At 51.4% G+C, this 18,493-nt stretch overlaps 1 protein-coding gene across 1 annotated transcript in view; it reads right to left on the reverse strand.

The window, feature by feature from the left end:
- Positions 1-18,493, reverse strand: part of LOC144728264 (procollagen-lysine,2-oxoglutarate 5-dioxygenase 2-like) — a 32,402-nt gene that overhangs the window by 1,248 nt on the left and 12,661 nt on the right. Inside the window, exons 2-3 of the mRNA XM_078607573.1 lie at positions 1,950-2,041; positions 1,012-1,148 (exon numbers count right to left, since the gene is read on the reverse strand). Of these exons, the coding sequence (XP_078463699.1) occupies positions 1,012-1,148; positions 1,950-2,041 (229 nt within the window). The remainder of the gene's footprint in view (positions 1-1,011; positions 1,149-1,949; positions 2,042-18,493) is intronic.

The raw sequence follows: 18,493 nt of genomic DNA on the forward strand, positions 1-18,493 counted from the left end.
AGTCGCACGATAACTGACGAGAAGAGGATTGAACAGCAACTACATTTTTGTGCCAAGTTGCGTTGCTATGAGCAACTAAGCCGATGTAAAACCGGACGTATAAATATATTCAATTATCAAAAGTTGGCGGTAAAAGTCCACAGCTGAAATGGATAACGAGGCGATTCGGCCAGGGGCGATGATGATGATGATGTCACGGGCGGCGTGCGCGACTTGGCCCTCCCGATAAGGTCACTAGGCGTGATGTCACCGCTGCCGTGGCCCACTGAGGACTTCCCAGGGCAAGGCGCACGCACGGAGAGACTTACAGAATCCACGCTGCGTGCACGATTTTTACTTTTTCATTGGAGTCGCCGGCGAGTGTGCGTGCACGCGCGCACTTCCACGTCCGTCAACGTGGCTCCTCCGCTGAGTGCTTGCGTGGGTGGGTGGGGTACGTGGGTGGGGTGCGTGGGTGGGTGGGGTGCGTGGGTGGGTGGGGTGCGTGGGTGGTTGGGGTGCGTGGGTGGGTGGGGTGCGTGGGTGCGTGGGTGGGTGGGGTGCGTGGGTGGGTGGGGTGCGTGGGTGTGTAGGGTGCGTGGGTGAGTGGGTGGGGTGCGTGGGTGGGTGGGGTGCGTGGGTGGGTGGGGTGCGTGGGTGGGTGGGGTGCGTGGGTGGTTGGGGTGCGTGGATGGTTGGGATGCGTGGGTGCGTGGGTGGGAGGGGTGCGTGGGTGGGTGGGGTGCGTGGGTGGGTGGGGTGCGTGCGTGGGTGGGTGCGTGGGTGGGTAGGGTGCGTGGGTGGTTGGGGTGCGTGGGTGGGGTGCGTTGGTGGGTGGGGTGCGTGGGTGGGGTGCGTGGGTGGGGTGCATGGGTGAGTGGGTGGGTGGGGTGCGTGGGTGAGTGGGTGAGTGGGTGGGGTGCGTGGGGTGCGTGGGTGGGGTGCGTTGGTGGGTGGGGTGCGTGGGTGGGGTGCGTGGGTGGGGTGCGTGGGTGGGGTACACGTGTGTACATCCCGAGGCCCTCCCCTCACCTGTCCACGACCAACACGACCAGGTCATCCCTCTCCTTGTGCTTCTCCATCTCCTCCTTGAGCAACCGCACCTTCTGGCCGCCCCCGATGGAGCGGTCGACATCGCCGCCCTTCCACGCAGCGCCCATTCCCAGCACCTGGCACACACACGGCACAAGCACGGCACCAGCCATTGCCGGCCGATTGGCCAATGGCCCTCGATCCGAGCGGAGACTGAAGAACGCACGACTACGGGCCGATTGCGTAGTCAACACACAGCGCTAAAGGAGGAACGTGTCAAGCAGATGAAACGTGGGGGCATTGGGGCCTGGCTCCCTCTCCCTTCACCTCCCCCTGCTCTCTACATTCCGGGTCCAACTCACGGTACCGACGCGTGACACACGATGCGACACCACGGGCCCCGGCGTATTGCCTCAAAAATAAATCGGACACATTTGTGGGGGGCAAAGAGCTCCCCCCCCCCAATCTTCATTAAATCGCTTCGCTATGAAGAACAGCCGTTGCCGAAAACAACGTCACCCATCTCTCTCCGATTTCTGTTTCACGTTGTTTGCGCTTTTCGCCGATTGTAACTTTTTTGTTGTTGAGATGGCACCTTGGCAGCTGCGGGTCCCCTTCCTTGAACTTTGAACTGCTGCGGAACGTTGAGACAGCACGAGCTGAGATAATTTTCACCGTCAACAATTTTAGGCCCAAGGTTTCCTTTCGTCGTTTAGTTTGGAACCGACGACGACTTCGACGCTTCTCCCGGAGATGGGCCCTCCCTTCGACGGAACACAAGCCTGCCCCGAGAAGTCGGTACCAACCCGTCGGGATATATCATCAAAAGCAGCGGGACCAATTGTTGGAACGAAACAATCCCCGCAACTCGTTCACCAAATGTTCACCCAGCGACGAGAACTTGAGGTTAACTCACCCGCCGCCGCTCTCCCCCTCACCTGCACGGAGTAGTTGAAGTACTTTGCCGTCCGCATGAAGCGCTCGAACCCATCTGTCCGATTGGTGGCGACGGTGATCACCAGCAGGTTGTCTGCAGAGACGGCGGAGGAGGAGGAATCGTCATCAGTGGCGTTATTAGAATCATAAATATCCGAATCTTTATTTCGACTGGAGGAATACGATGAGCCATAAAGCTCTTCTTCACAGATGTCCAGTATGTAGGGAATTTAAATGATGCAAAGCGACTCTGCTGGACACACTGCAATACGTAATTCTAGATTTGAAGCTTTCGTGACTGCAAGGATTCATATTCTTGGGTTTTTTCGGTAAAGTCACGTAGGTAAAAGAATTTAAATTAATAAAAGTAAAATAAAAATAAAATAAAAATCACGACGTTTCGGAGGCAACACAAGCTTCCGTCTTAAAATAAAATAAAAATCACGACGTTTCGGAGGCAACACAAGACGGAAGCTTGTGTTGCCTCCGAAACGTCGTGATATTTATTTTATTTTTATTTTACTTTTATTAATTTAAATTTTTACCTACGTGACTTTACCGAAAAAACCCAAGAATATGCAATACGTAACTTTAAATAATCACGAGCATCGTTGCATAGCATCTAAGTAACAGGACAAATAAGGAGACGCTATTTATTTCCGTAAAAGATTCTCCACAATTTCCGAGGGTGGCGTCAGGCCTGGGTCGCGGGTGGCCAGGCCGGAGAGGGCCCCGGAGTGAATCTCCGCCCGGCTCCGGCACGACGAGGTCAGTGGTGAGGTCGTGGGCGAGGCCGACGACTCGACCACTGCTCCTGTGCGGTTAGACGACATGATACCCATCTTCTTCTTCCTTTAACTGTGACAGCTGCCCCGTGAACCCTCCCCCCTATCCCTGATACCCTCCCTCCACCTTCTGCCTCCCCCCCATCGTTCTCTGAAGTTCCAATCCTCGTGCGTTACAATTGTTTCTATGGCGATGTATGTTCGCTTCATTGCTGCACTCGGCGTTATTCGTTCTGCTTCTTGCCATTTTGTGCGAGCCAGGTTCACTCCGGCCGACGAGACTCGGCGTGCTCCTCTCGAGTTCTCACTTGGATCAACAAAATACAACTTTAAAACTTCCCTGACATTCAGCCTCTCGAAGGTGGGAAACCCCCTACAAGCCACGCCCAGCGTGATGCGGCTGGCGATGCGAATGACATCACCAAGCTCCACCCACCGCTTCCCGTCAAGAGCTACACGTAGGAACAGGAGCGACTCTTTTTGCGACTATTTTCCCCGATGGGGTGGAGTGATCAAGCTGAGCAATATATTGGGTAGCTCAGCTCTAGGTATTAATGATATAATGCAAACTCCGGACAGTTCTGACCATAAGGGCCTCAATAAATCAGTAGTATGATGATGACGACACAACAGAGATGAAGATTCACCATATAGCCTACATTGTGTTTGGGCAGTGCTGTTAGCGAGCACCTATTAAACCCAGAACGGCACACGAGGAGATAGGTGGCTAGCACCACGCCCGACCGCCTTTGTCTCCCTAAATGGCGATGTTTACGCACCGCACCAGGTTCTCATTTGAGGCCGAGTAGACCCGGGGAGGGCCATAATCGGTTCGAACGTTCGCCGCTGTTATTAGTCGCGAGCGGGAATCGAACTCGGGTGGCCGGGTTTGTAGGGGCAGCGCGCTAACCGCTGGTGCCACCGCTCTCTGCAACGCTCACACGCACACGCACGTACACACCCACACTCACGCACACGCGCACATCCACACGCACGCACGCTCACAAGTCACTCGAAGCTGCGTGGCAACACAAGCATCGGCTTTCCACCAAGTACGCCGTCGAGTCACAGACGGCGGCTGGAAAGAAAGACTCAACATTCCAAAACGGATAGCTCACTCCACCAGAGTCGAGTAAAGTTACGAGTGGCCATTACGTTGCCACTGTGTTCAGCGCCCCCCGCCTCCACCCTGTGTAAAGCAATTTCTCCTTCTGCTTGCTCTTGCCGCTGTTGTTGTTATCTTTCTCAATTGCCCAGCGATCTGCCGGGGTCAGCAACAATGAGGTCACCGCCAGTAACTTTGGGCGGGTGGGCGGCGGCGGCGATTCGCAGGGCCCCCCGGCTCAACCTAATGACGGGTGTGTGCAGGATTACTCACAGCCCTGGGCCTGCAGCTCGAGTAGCAGATTGTGGGTGGAAATTCATCACCATCATCATTCCACATCGGCATCATCATTATTTCCCACAGTCATCTCCCATCGTCATCGTAATCTCCCATCGTCATCATCATCTCCCATCGTCATCATCATCTCCCATCGTCATCATCATTATCTCCCATTGTTATCATCATCATCTCCCATCGTCATCATCATCATCTCCCATCGTCATCATCATCATCTCCCATCGTCATCATCTCCCATCATCATCTCTCATCATCATCTCCCATCGTCATCATCATCTCCCATCGTCATCATCATTATCTCCCATTGTCATCATCATCATCATCTCCCATCGTCATCATCATCATCATCTCCCATCGTCATCATCATCTCCCATCATCATCTCCAATCGTCATCTCCAATCGTCATCATCTCCCATCGTCGTCATCATCTGATCATGCTCGTGGGACCAGCACCAAATATTTTCCCCCTGTGAACCGGGCGTGGTACAGGGGACAGTGAAGAGCTGAAACCCTCCCCCAAGCTCCCCATCCACCATTAACCCCCCCCCCCCATACGACACCCCCCCCCCCAACCTAGCCGACGACACCGCGTAGATTGCAGATTCAACGCAGTCTGCTTCACGGTGGACGTTAAAGAACCCCTGACGTCACTTGCTGGTGTCACGGTTCCACATTTGCGAAATTTGAAAATCTACCCGAAATTTTACTCAACTGGGATATGCACAGCGATCAATGCCCGCACCCCCACCCCCCACTGCAAAAAGCTTGGCAGGACCTTCCTGAAATAGTGTCATGAGACTTCGTGAGCCTTCCTAGGTAAACAAGCATCGTAATAATAAAAACACAAAGTACCGTTCACACCAATTTCGCTCTTTCATTCTTCCACCCATGTTGGGGACTCGGTCGACCAGACACTGATTGCTCCATCTCACCCTGCACACTGTGTTCAACCACCACACATCAGGTCAAAACAACACACTCATCCGCTCACTCACTCGCTCGCCACACAACGCCTTTCTTTCTGCTTATTTTCCGGGCCGACTCCCCTAATTCCCTTCCGTCGATTCTCTCTTTTGCCAACGTCTTACAACACCGACAGCATTGCAACTCGAACCGTGTTGCTTTTGTCGGTGGCCCTTAGCATTTGGGGATTTTTGGGCCCAGTGCTCAGCAATCGTGAGAAAGAAAAAAAAGTGTGGGCCAGGTAAGATGATTCGGACAAAATCGACCTCTAGAGCAGTGGTTCTTCTTAACCTGGGGGATGCGAGACGCGCCTCCCCCCCCCTCTCTCTCTCTCGGGGTGCGAGACATGGACAGATTTTTTTTTAGACGGTAAATCATCGAAAAACAAATTAAGCACGGCCACATAAGTACACCTACTTTGTTTCATCAAACCCTATGTGTTTATTAACATTATATATACTTTACGATTGAGAACCACCAAAGGGGTGCAATAAAGGTAAAAAAAAATCGCTGCTCTAGAGCGTCTCTCTGCAGCTCTGTCGAGTGGAGGCCCTTCCGCCAGCAGCGGCGTGAGCGAGCAATTTGCAGGGCTGCGCCTTTAACCCCTCTAGACTTGCCCAGAGAGGTGCCAGTCCACGTGGTTCATTATCGAATCAAACAACCGTTTGGTATTCGCGCCGTTCTTACGGGGCAAGGCTACGGGGAGGCAGAGGTCGCAACCAGGTACCCGATACCCGTACCTTACCCGATACCCGGCTACCCGTACCTGGCCGGGTACGGGTACCCGTTTGCGACCCTGGTGCGGCCGGGTACGGGTAGGCCGTGAGTCACTGGTGAGTAACCGTTTGTCACTCATTTCCCAACGGCTTGTCTCTTCTCACAATTCAAGTTCCTAGAATCAACCCACCCGCGCCTGCAACATGGCTTCATCCCAGAGGTCGCAATCAGGTACCCGATACCCGTACCCTACCCGTACCCAGCCGGGTATGGGTAGGGTACGCGTATGGCCGGGTACGGGTAAGGAATCAAAACCCGTTTGCGACCTCTGCGGGGAGGGCACCGTTGTTTGACCGACAAAGCCTGCGCAGCTTTCAAAGAAGGGCGGGGGGGGGAGACGATGTAGCCGTGTGATTTTTACCCAATTAAATAATTTGGCTCGAACATCTGTAGCTCCTCTCTCTCCCCCGGTCGCTCGTTTCTCTGTAACGAGCTCTTGTTGAATAATTTTTTTTAGTGATTACAAAAATAATTCGTCTCACTTCCCAGAGGCCGAGCCAGCAGGAGACAGCCGCTCTGACTGGAGGAGGAGGAGGTGGCCAAGGAGAAGAAGGCCGAGCAGACTGAAAAGGAGAAGGCCAATGAGGACAAGGCTGAAGAGGGTGTTGTGGAGGAGGCCGAGGAGAAGGGCGATGTCCCCATGGCTGACCGTCAGCTCCTGTGGTTGGGCCTGGGAAGGCAGCCGGCCTTTCCACTCTCAGTAAACTAATCTAAACTGTTGCTTATTTGACCAGGTAAGTTCCACTGAGCTATATAGCTCTTTTTTCAGAAGCAACCTGGACACAAATGATAGCTCAACAGAATATGCTTATTATCATCACGTGGACATTTATAGCGGCAGCCAATAAACTCGAACCTCATACCGATTCTGAATGTGGAGGGGAAAACCCATGAAAAAAATCCACGCGACCACGGGGAGAGAGAGACATGAAAACTCCAAATATACAGCAGGCGTCGGAGAGTTTTGATCGAACCCACGACCGCCTGTATACTCGGCGAGGTAGTTAACATCTCGCCACCGTGGCGCCTGAAGTGATCAGCAGGGGCCGGAGCCGGGAAGGCTGAACGTGGTGGCCACGCGCTGTGAAGGCGAATTCCCGGCGCACGGGGATCTTTAACATCCACTGAGAAACAGCGAACGTTTCAGAGAATGCATGTTGGCACGCGGAGTATGTTTACGGTGAAGACTGTACACAATGGCGCATCAAAGATTCTGCGGCCTGCGAGTGCGGCCACGAATCCCAAACCATCGACCCACGTGGTAAAACACTCCGCTACTGCTGATGTCTTCACTCCGTTAAAGGAGGAACGGACGAGATCCACTCCGATTCTTAACAGACAACTCGGTGGATAACAACATCTAAAAATTTCGATTTGAAGCTTTCGTGACTGCAGGGATTCATATGTTTGGTTCTTTCGGTAAAGTCACGTAGAAGGGAAATAATAAAATAATAAAACGAAAACAGAAAAAAATTCTCATGACGTTTCGGCCACAACGAAAGCAGCCATCCCTCAGGTGAAGTAAAATAATAAAATAATAAAACTAAAATTGAAAAAAATTCTCACGACGTTTCGGCCACAACGCAAGCAGCCGTCCTCAGGTGAAGGGAAATAATAAAATAATACAACTAAAACAGAAAAAAATTCTCACGACGTTTCAGCCACAAAGCAAGCAGCCGTCCTCAGGTTCTTCACCTGATTGCACAGCTGCTTGCGTTGTGGCCGAAACGTGAAATTTTTTTTTCTGTTCTATTTTTATTATTTTATTATTTCCCTTCTACGTGACTCGACCGAAAGAACCAAGAACATCTAAAAAGTGACACATCTTCAATCCGCCGTTATTAATCCATACGAAGGTCACAAACCAGGGTGGCCGCGGAGATTCTAACCACCGTAACGCGCGAGACAAGCGACCCCCGGTGCGCTGCCGCTGCCCTGCTCCAGGACAGGGCTGTTGAAAGCGTGGATGGGCCCTCTCTGGCTGAACAACGGAGTGAAAGTTTACGTCCGAGGTGGTTGTTGTGGTGTAGAGTGGAGAAGCTCCGACTGTACAGTGCGAGCCAGAGTCACCGATGGCTTGGCGCTTAGTGGATACCGGCCCCCCTCCGCCCCACGCACAAACGCACGACCAAATCTCGCCCGCCCAATTCTCCAGATGTTGACGAGAAAACGAACGGAATGCACAGCAAGCGGTAAATAAAGCAGCCCAGAGAGCTGGGGAGGCCCCCGCGTTTGTTTGACGACAAAGTTTGACAAATCGCGTTTACCCGGCGCGTCCAGGCTGATTGCACAGCTGAAGGGAATACTGGACAAACTCCACAACAAGCAGCACCCCTCCCCCCCCCCCCACAAATTATTCAGGCCCGAAAGATTTAGGGGCCGTCCATAAATGACGTCACGCGATTTTGGACGATTTTTTACCCCCCCTCCCCTCGTCAAACGGCGTCACAAAAAGTTAGACCCCCCCTCAAATATGATGTCACAAAGCTCTGCCCCCCCCCCAAAAAAACATATTTCGATTTTGAAAATAAAACATGCTTCAAGCTTTAAACTATTGTCATTGTAGTGCGTATTTAATGTGGTGCTGCACTCTGATGTTGTAGGAGAAAACATTTATTAAAAAGTCTATTTAATTAAGTAGAACGTGTTGTCTATATTTATTTAAAGTTGCGCATTTTGATGTGGCCTCACATTTCTCAACCCCCCCCCCCCCAGGTGCGTGACGTCATTTATGGACGGCCCCTTACGCCAAAGTAAAATTCCTCCTCTCCGTTGCTATTGTGCAATCGTCATCGCCATCAACATCGCAATCCCCAAGATTGTTGTCCGTTACATCGTCGTCTTAATCATGATCTTCATCATCATCAACTCGATCATCATCATCAACTCGATCATCATCATCAACAAAGATGCATCGGCAGCAGGAGCAGTAATGTCTGCAAGGATCAGGAAAAGTAGCGGGATGTGTTGTTACTTCAAGAGTCAATTATATTTCGGCTGCATTCTCAAACAATGCAATCGTGTCACGTACAACTCTTAAAATCCACTGCTGGATGAGGTCCCTCTAACCACCAGGCAGGTCGTGGCGGGGGTCAATCCACGCCAAATCACCCGGATTTTTTTTTTATCAGGGTAAGGCCCACTGAGATATTTAGCTTCTTTTTCAGAAGTGACCTGGTCACAAATGATAGCTCAAAGAAATCGCTTATCACGTGGAAATTTATAGCAGCCAAACACCCCAAACGCGTGATGTCGATTCTACATGTGGAGGGAAAGACCGGTGGGTCTGGAGAAAAATCCAACACAACCACGGGGGAGGTGTGCATTGGGGAGCCCTCATCCCATGTTAGGGAACGGTCTGTGAAAAGTTGACAATGCAGAAACCACTCCGAGAATCCCTTCCATTGTCTGGTCTCCACACCTGTAGGCATGTCCTACGACACGAATAATAATCCCCATTAATTATCCCAAACAAGCCCCGTCAAAGTCTTAAGACACTTAAGGAGAGCCCTGCATTGGGATGTTTGGAATGTTTAGCGTGTGGGAGGAACCCGGAGAAGCCTGCTATTGAGGCCTTTCGCTGCACAAACAGTTTTTTTTAAGCTCCTTAAAAGCTGGAATTCAGTCAAATTAAGTGACAACCCGCATCTAACATGATCCTTTAGATTTTTGTGCGTGCGTGCCTGGGCACGTGTGCGTTCACTGGTGACCGGACCAAGACATGATGAACCCCGTTGCCCTCCAGAGGTCAATCGCGGGGTCGAGTCCCTGGATCTCCGTGGTGCCCGGCTGAAGTGCCAGCAACAATGTGTCGGCTGCACGAGCGACGACCTCGTGACCTCGTGACCTCGTGACCTCGTGTGCCAGGGCACGAACGAGGCGGGTGTCGAGCGATACCCCGACGTTCGGCCGGTTGTTGCCGTAAATGAACGGAGCGGCTTAGACAAGAGCCCCAGACGAGCAGGCGTTGCCTTAGATGCCCTCTGTGATTATGGCCATATGCGGCAGCTTACCCACCGGTACATCCACGCACACGTGAGGCAGCTGACCGACCCATACACCCACGCGGGAGCTTACCCACCCATACAAAGACAAAGATCCCCCGTGTAGCCTGAACAGACTGTAGGGGCAAGTGCTGTTAGTGAGCACCTATGAAGGCCGGCACGGCACACGAGGGGTTGGGTGGCCAACACCACGCCCGGCGATGTTTTCACATCGCACCAGGTACTCATTTGAGGCTGAGTCGACCTAGGGGAGGCCCAGGACCGGTTCAGATAATCGTCACCGGTATTGGTCGAAGCGCAGCGCGCTAAACGCTCACTACCGCTCCCCCCCCACACACACACACACCAATAACCAATAATTAACCAATACCCGCCATTCGCCACTAAGTGACAGTGATATAACCACGGCGTCTGTGCCAGGCTAGGTGCACTTTAAGGCCATGTGAAGTGTCGAAGGCTCGCTGACAGGAGGTCACGGGACATACCCATGGGCTGGCTGACTGACCGCTGGACGAACCACTGCACTGCCGCTCCCCACATACACACGTACACACACACACAACAACCGCCATTCGCCACTAAGTGTCTGTGACGCCACCACGGTGCTTGTGCCAGGCCATGTGCACGTTACGGCCACACACACACACACAAGAATCCTGCTAGCAGCATTAGCTCAAAGGGCCAGACGCTGTTGCTGATGAGACCTAGAACGTCAAAACGATGTCGTCCAGAGCGTGCTGCTTCAACACATTCTGATCAAAGACATTAGTTCGGAAGGCCAAGAGCACGATTTGATCGGGGGGGGGGGGGGGGTAAATATATTTATATGGGGAGATGATAGTTTGTGCTTTTAGTTAATGTAAACATACAAAGCATACGATGTATAAATCAGATCTTACTCGCGCGCTCTGTTGTACTGTATTTGCAAATGATGTGATGCTGTTTGGTAAAATGTGCATTATAACATAGTATGACCTTTTTTGCCAGGATCAAAGTATGAAAAAATAAGAATAGGTTTTACCCTTTCTGGAAATAAAGTAGGTGTTAATATGTTCAAAACACCAAATAGAAATCTTTTGCAAGGAATAAAATCTGCATTAACCACACACGACTTGTGGTGAACATGCAAACAAACATGCTCTGATAATGTATAGCATTGTGCTGGTCAGACAAGGCCCTAAAGAAGACTGTCGCCTGATGAAGCTAGTTGTAATTACTGGCGAAACGTCGTACTCAGATTGTAAATGTTGTGGCTTTGCGCTCCAACACACCGGTGTGCTGTGCTAGTGACGAATTGGTACGTTCTGTTTACGTGACAAACCTTACTAATTGGATGTGTCGGGTGGTGGATGGTTTAACGACACATTTATATATTTACGCGATCTAAAAAAAAAAACCTGTAGTATGGATATTAAACTGGCTTCTCCGGCAGAGTGAATTGTTGATGAATCTCGGCCTGTTTGCTAACTTTGCCAAGAGACCCGTTGACAGAGGTGACTTATCCTGGCAAAATTTGAAATATCGGTGGCATTGCAAGGTCGAAAATATCACCCCAAGGCATTATTATTATTCCACTCGTTCACCCAGGAAAGCCTCGCTGAGTCTCAAGACTTATTACGGAGGGTCCTACCAGGATTTGTCACAGTTGTGGCGATGTTGTTGCCGAGTGCAATCGCAATTTGGAGGTCATATTTTCCTCGCTGGAAAGTTTGACCAACGCCGGTTACGTTGTGCGCGGTGTTTTTTTCTTTCGGCTGTGCGACAAATCCGGTGAGCCCAGAGGAAATCCACGCATTACAGGGAGGAGGAGAGCGTACATCCTCTACAGAGAAAGACGGCCCAAGTCAGAATGGCTCCGAGGCACCATTGCTACCACTGCGCCAGCCACACAAATTGATTGCGAGCGTGGCCAAGAATTGCTCGCAAATTGCGACGGACAAATACCGTTTTGCGGGCTCTTTGGAAAGGGCAGCCCGGACCGCTTCTTTGCGTTTGTACTCTGTTGTCCTTCCCCCCCCCACCACCTCCGATTAGCGAGGTTGGCTACGCACACGGCGCGAAAGAAGTTCAACACACGTGTACATATGTACGGGCCCAATGTATCGAGGTCGCGGGCTCGTGGTCTGGCCCGACGTGCCGTGCCGGGCGTGTTCCCCACGTCTGGGTTCGGGGGGTTGGCTGCGTGAGCCCGTAGCCAGACTCCTGTGTTGGCGAGTTGATGGTCGTGCGGAGTCGAGCGGGGGATGCGGAAACCCTGCCTGCCTGCCCCTCTCTCTCTCTCGCAGGAATCCTGAGCACTGTACCAATAAATAACATCCAGTGTGGACAATTTCCTCCCCTCCACTTTCTCCTCTCTGCGCTCGGCTTGAATTCTCGTCTCGTAAGAGTGGGCATATCTCAACACAGTAGATTTAATGGTTTATTCACTGTCTGTGTGTGTGTGTCTGTGTGTGTGTGTGTCTGTGTGTGTGTGTCTGTGTGTGTGTGTGTCTGTGTGTGTGTGTCTGTGTGTGTGTCTGTGTGTGTGTGTGTGTCTGTGTGTGTGTGTGTCTGTGTGTGTGTGTGTGTCTGTGTGTGTGTGTGTGTGTGTGTGTGTGTGTCTGTGTGTGTGTGTGTGTGTCTGTGTGTGTGTGTCTGTGTGTGTGTGTGCGTCTGACTCAACCAAGACCAGCGTAAGCGGAGGTGCAGGGGAAGGACAACAAACTTGGCGCAAAAAATCAGTTCTAAATAAACGAGTTTTCAATCGAGATTTAAAAGTGCGTAGTTCCCAGTGGCTTCCCGAATGATCGTAAAGAAGAGCGTTCCAGACGGCCGCAGAAGCGCATCCGAAGGCGCGCTATGCAGCGGCTTTGTTCGATGGACAGCCCAAAAGCCGCCGCTGCAAGGGCTGACCGGAGTGTCGCGTGAGGATGGTTCATGCTCCTTGACGCGATCGGCAAGGTATTGTGGTTCATTCGTGGCAAGCACTTTGTGTGTGTGTCACTAGCACGGTCGGATCTCGCAGTACGCCGTCCACGACACGCGCCAAAGAACGTTGTAGACGCTGCAGCTTCACAGTGCCGGATTAAGCTAGTGGGGGGGGGCCTCTAGCATATGTTATAAAGGGGCCCTAAATAAATAAATAAACACGCAAATATTTAAACACAAATGTTTTACTTGCACAGTGAAGTAATAGTTTTTTTTTATTTGCTGTAAGGCCAGATAATACGACAAATCGCTAACCTTAAACACCCAGTCGTTCGTAAAAGTTGAAGGCGGTGTAGTACTATAGTAATAGAGCAAGTGCAGAATCACTGAACCGGAATTGATAGCTTGAAAGCGTTTAGCGTGGGGCCCTTGAAAGTGCGGGACCCGTAGCTACTACATGTGTAGCTGCTTGTGCTACTACGATAACACTATGTAACACGATTTTTGTCTCTGGGTAGTAAGTGTTATTTCCTAACTGTTTATGCCTCAAAAGTACAGAAAATGGCTATTATTCTCCACGAACTTTGCTTTTGTGACCAGGACTTTACGTGAAGGAATGACACAAATTTACACGTTTTCTCAATGAAAAGAGGTACATTTCAAAATATCATTGTGCTGGTCACAAAAGCAAAGTTTGCGGGGAATAATAGCCGTTTTCTGTACTTTTGAGCCATAAGCAATTAGGAAATATCACTTACTAGCCAGGGACAAAAAAAATGTTTCGTGTGTCATCCGACGCTGCAGCTTGGCAATGTTTTTACCAACGATCCACATTCAATACCACATCATGTGTTGTGTGTGTGTTGGGTGTGTGTGTTGTGTGGGTGTGTTGGGTGGGTGTGTTGTGTGTGTGTGTGTTGGGTGGGTGTGTTGTGTGTGTGTGTTGGGTGGGTGTTGTGTGTGTTGGGTGTGTGTTGGGTGGGTGTTGTGTGTGTGTGTTGGGTGGGTGTGTTGTGTGTGTGTGTTGGGTGGGTGTTGTGTGTGTGTGTTGGGTGTGTGTTGTGTGTGTGTGTTGGGTGTGTGTTGGGTGTGTGTTGGGTGTGTGTTGGGTGTGTGTGTTGTGTGTGTTGGGTGGGTGTGTTGTGTGTGTGTGTTGGGTGGGTGTTGTGTGTGTGTGTTGGGTGTGTGTTGGGTGTGTGTTGGGTGTGTGTTGGGTGTGTGTCGTGTGTATGTGTTGGGTGTGTGTTGTGTGTATGTGTTGTGTGTGTGCGTTGTGTGTGTGGGGTGTGTGTGGGGTGTGTGTTGTGTGTGTGTGTGTTGGGTGTGTGTGTTGTGTGTGCGTTGTGTGTGTGTGTGTCGTGTGTGCGTTGTGTGTGTGTGGGGTGTGTGTATGTGTTGGGTGTGTGTGATACACAACGCCCGTGATTTGTGTGTGTGTTGTGTGTGTGTGTTGTGTGTGTGTTGTGTGTGTGTGTTGTGTGTGTGTTGTGTGTGTTGTGCGTGTGTTGTGTGCGTGTCATGCACAATCCCCCGACAGATTCGCTCGACAAAAACAAAGCCGCAGAAATATTTAAACAACCGGCGGCGGTGAGTGGGGTGGTGGTGATGGGGGGGGTGACTAGACAACGAGACAACGTGACAGTACACGGAAAGTTAAACTCGTGTTCGGCGATGTTCAAACCAGCTGCTATACTTGATCCTTTTGTTGGATGGTGTGTTGCGGTGGTGGTGGGAGGGGTGGTGGTGGGAGGGGTGGTGGTGGTGGGGGCAGAAGTTGACACGAAGCCAAAATCGGCCCAGAGGCATCTCCCGCTCCAGTGTGTTCCCCAGACACATCATCCACATCGTCTCCCCTCCGTGCAATCCCCCCCCCCTCTGCACCCACCGCTCCCCGTCTCCCCCCGTCAACAATAAGTCCCACGAATAACTTTGATCTCGCAGCCGTGGTCACACCTTCGTTTGTGCAGCCATCCTTTCCCGCCTAGGTAACACGGACGACGGCAAACGTTTGCGCGTCTTCTTGTCTTGTTTTGTTCACTGGGACGCTTTTGTCAGTGCTGGCTGGTGAATACAAGGAATAAGGGCAGGGCCCAGTGGGCCACCCGGCCACCCCAGGACCCGTTTAGGAGGCATCTGCCCACCGCTACCACCACTTGTCTTGAGCCCTGGCCAGGAATCGCCAACTGCTGTGCCAACCGCCGCTCATTAAAAAATATAACCACAGTCAATGACCGACAAGCAGTAATTTTGTATAAAAATTGGCAAGTAGTGAATTGAAACAAACAAAAAAACCCGGGTTATGTCACGAGACAAAAATGTGTTTTTCATTGAATCTGTGAAGGTGGCGAGGGTGGAAACTTGTCCGCTATTCCCACGATAGATATTTGGGTCTAGTCCCCAATGTGTCAATATAATACCGTAACCTTTAGAAACATTCGTTGAGACCAGTGGTTTTTTTTAACCTTTACCGCAGCCTTGCACTCCTTTGGCTCTCAATCGTAAAAAAACAGTATGTTAATAAATAAATAAATACATAAGTTTGATGAAACAAAGTAGCTTCACTTATGTGCCCGTGCTTAATTCGTGTTGATGATTTACCTCCGAAGAAAATCCGACCATCTCTCGCACCCCATGAAAGGGCATGTCACACTCCTAGGGGGTGCATGCGCCCCAGGTTAAGAACCACTGGTTTAGATGATCATTTGTGGCCTGGGTCACTTCTGAAAAAAGAGTGAATGGCTCAGTGGGCTTTACATGGCAAAACACATTTTTTTTGTTTTTCACCAGTCACAGGACTTCCATAACGTTGCTATTCACAGCGACAGTCACGGTCGCCCCCACTGGCCAATGTCCACCAAAATCCAAGCTCTGAAGAGATTGCCCAGCGGCATCATGGACGGTGGCGCTACCAGCGCTCGTTATGGTGTCCCGGTTGAGCCTCCTGGAAATAAGGTTTCCCTTACCTGGACCCTAACCTCGTACGCGATTGTAACAACCGCACGAAACCGTAACCAATGCACGCGTAGCGAACATAACACTGGAACCTTACCCAGGTACACCACAATTGTAACATTTGACCCGAAGCCGCGACTATATCCCAACCCTTGAACTTCGCCGCAGCCTCCTGCCCCCCCTCCCCCCGAGGCGTAACAATAACATTGCACACCGAAAGTTGTAAAAAAAAAATATGTATTAATGAAACAGCCATTAGGCATTTCCGCTTGGCCGAGCCGCCCCGACAGCTGACAGAACACATGTGTGTTGATCGCTCGTCTGGCCCGTGGCTTTGGTTTTATAATTTGTACAGTGAGGACAAATTTTTTTCCCACTCTTACACGTTTTGCAAAATACCCGTCACCGTCAGCCGCCCTTTCCCCGCCAATGCGTCAAAACGCATCGGTAACCATGGGATTTAAAAAAGAGAAATGCATGCAGTTTTGTTTTTTACAGTTTAAAACGATAAAACCGCCTCGGGCGATCCAACGCTTTAGCTAATAAGCCAAGCGTTGTTTGCTTCGACCCTGAGAAGTGTGGAAATGAAGCACGTCCAACCTTTGACCCGTGGAATTGTAACACTTTGACCTCAAATTCATTGACCCGTGACCTTCATTTTTTTCTCATCTACCCAACGAACGTTTAAGCAAAACGCTTATCTAATGGGGGAAATTGAGCTTGCTGTGGTCCCTCTCTCCGGAGTGCTGCAAATGATACGCGAGCGGTGCGTTGAAATTTAAAGCCTTGAAGAAATTCTTAATTGAAAACAGACGCGAGCGTGGGATGCCAAATTTCCAGACGCGTCACGCACTCAAATACCACAGTCGGGTGTCTGTTGGCTGTGGCACTGGAAAGCGACCAATTCTGACGGTCAATATTAGGAATTCCAAATTGGAATATCGATGCCAAGTCTGGGGCGGCATCAATGGCATTGCCCATCGATTCGCTTGGCAGTCAAAAAAAGGACAAACGACTCGGCCATGGGCGATGAGTCATCGAAACCGTCGAGTTTCCAGACGGCCGAAGGGATAGAAAAACATAATTACGGATGAAGGACAGGTAGATGGATGGAAACATAATCAAAAGGATGAACGGATGGATGGATGAAGAGGTTGACTGACGAGATCAACCGATGGATAGAATGATGGACAGATAGACGGAAAGGTGACCTTGACTGACGGATGCGCGGATGGATGGACAAAGAGATAAACTAACAGACAGCGAGACAGACCGGCAGTAGGAGGGGGGTGGGAGACCAACGCATGGACAGAATGAATCACACAGGTGGAACAACCAACCATCAGAACCAACCCATGGAAAAACAGGACAGCAAAACCAGGCTCAATAATCCCACTATTTTATCACACCGCACCATTCCCGTCGCAGGCACCGCTAATCAGAACGAGAGCTCCCGGCTAAATGCCGTCAATAAATACGGAGCGTTAAGACGCGGCAGCCATCGCCACCACCACCACCACCACCTGGCTTCAATTGGGTCTCGCCAGGCCAATAAACCGTGAAACGTACAACCCGCTGCCTCTAAAAATAGGTCTGAAGCTTCCTCACCAATTGGTTCCGGAATGAAACAAGAGGTTGGGTTCGAGCGGTGGCGCAGTGGTTGGCGCACTCCGCTGTAAACTCTGTGACCCCAGTTAGCTTTTCGGCCTCGGATAACAGCAGTGAGTGATACCCCCGTACCCTCCCCCCCCCCTTTCACCAATCTGCACTGACCAGTGTCTCCACCATACCTCTGCGTGTCTGCCCCGTACCATCCTCGACCTCCCAGCGTCTCCAAGATTTGTGAAGAACGGTCAAGAAACCCACACCTGTGACCCATGACCGACACGCAGTTGGGGGGGGGGGGGACTTCATTCCATCTAGCAGTGGATCGACAAAGAGCTGCGAACAATGCACTCCTCCCACGCAATGCGGTGGCCATCCCATCTGGTGCTGGAGAGGTTGCATCTGTGCGTACGTGCGCACGCACGCACGTACGCTCAGACCGGCTGGACAAACACACGTAGGGTCAGCTTTGTGCAGCCACCTCACTGTCCTTGGGGTGGTGTGAGAGACAATGCTGCCCTTTCAGGTGACATTCCAAACGAGGGATGACCCCCCCCCCCCGTACACCACCCACCGCCCCTTGCAGTTTTTTTCCCGTGCGGTCCGGCGCTAAAATCGGCTGCCGCGTGCGAGAAATGGCAAGGCCTACGTGCAGCGAAAGCAGACGAGCATGGCTGGGGTGGGGGCGGTTGTATGTGGAGGCCACAGGCCGGACATCTTTGGGGGGCGGGGGGGGGTCGGGGTTTACTGAGGACACCCAGCAGAGAACACCGAGTCACCTCGCTCACTGGCCGTCGGTCACCACCCTCGTCGCTGCCACCGGGATTTTGGTGCGGTGGCGAAGAGGGGTGGGCGGCCGCGTTTGGTGGCTCGGCGCAGTGGTTTATTTTCACCGTTAGAATCCAGCGGCCGACCCGCTGGCTCCGTTTGAAATGTCGCCGGACGCATCCTGGCCGCGTTTCGTGGCGACTTTTGTTTACTTGTGGCGGGGGGAAAAAACATCCGTCAATTGAGCGCCTGAAGGAAAATGTGAAGGTTGATGACTCCGTTACAAGCGGGCAAATCAAAAAGAGTGAATCGAGCGTGGCGACAACCACGGGGAAGAATAACGTGCGGTACGTTGAACTTCTTTCGCACCGTTCACGTAGCCA

Source organism: Lampetra planeri, chromosome 28 (assembly GCF_965212315.1).
Source record: "Lampetra planeri chromosome 28, kcLamPlan1.2.h2, whole genome shotgun sequence".
Taxonomy (NCBI): Eukaryota; Metazoa; Chordata; class Hyperoartia; order Petromyzontiformes; family Petromyzontidae; genus Lampetra; species Lampetra planeri.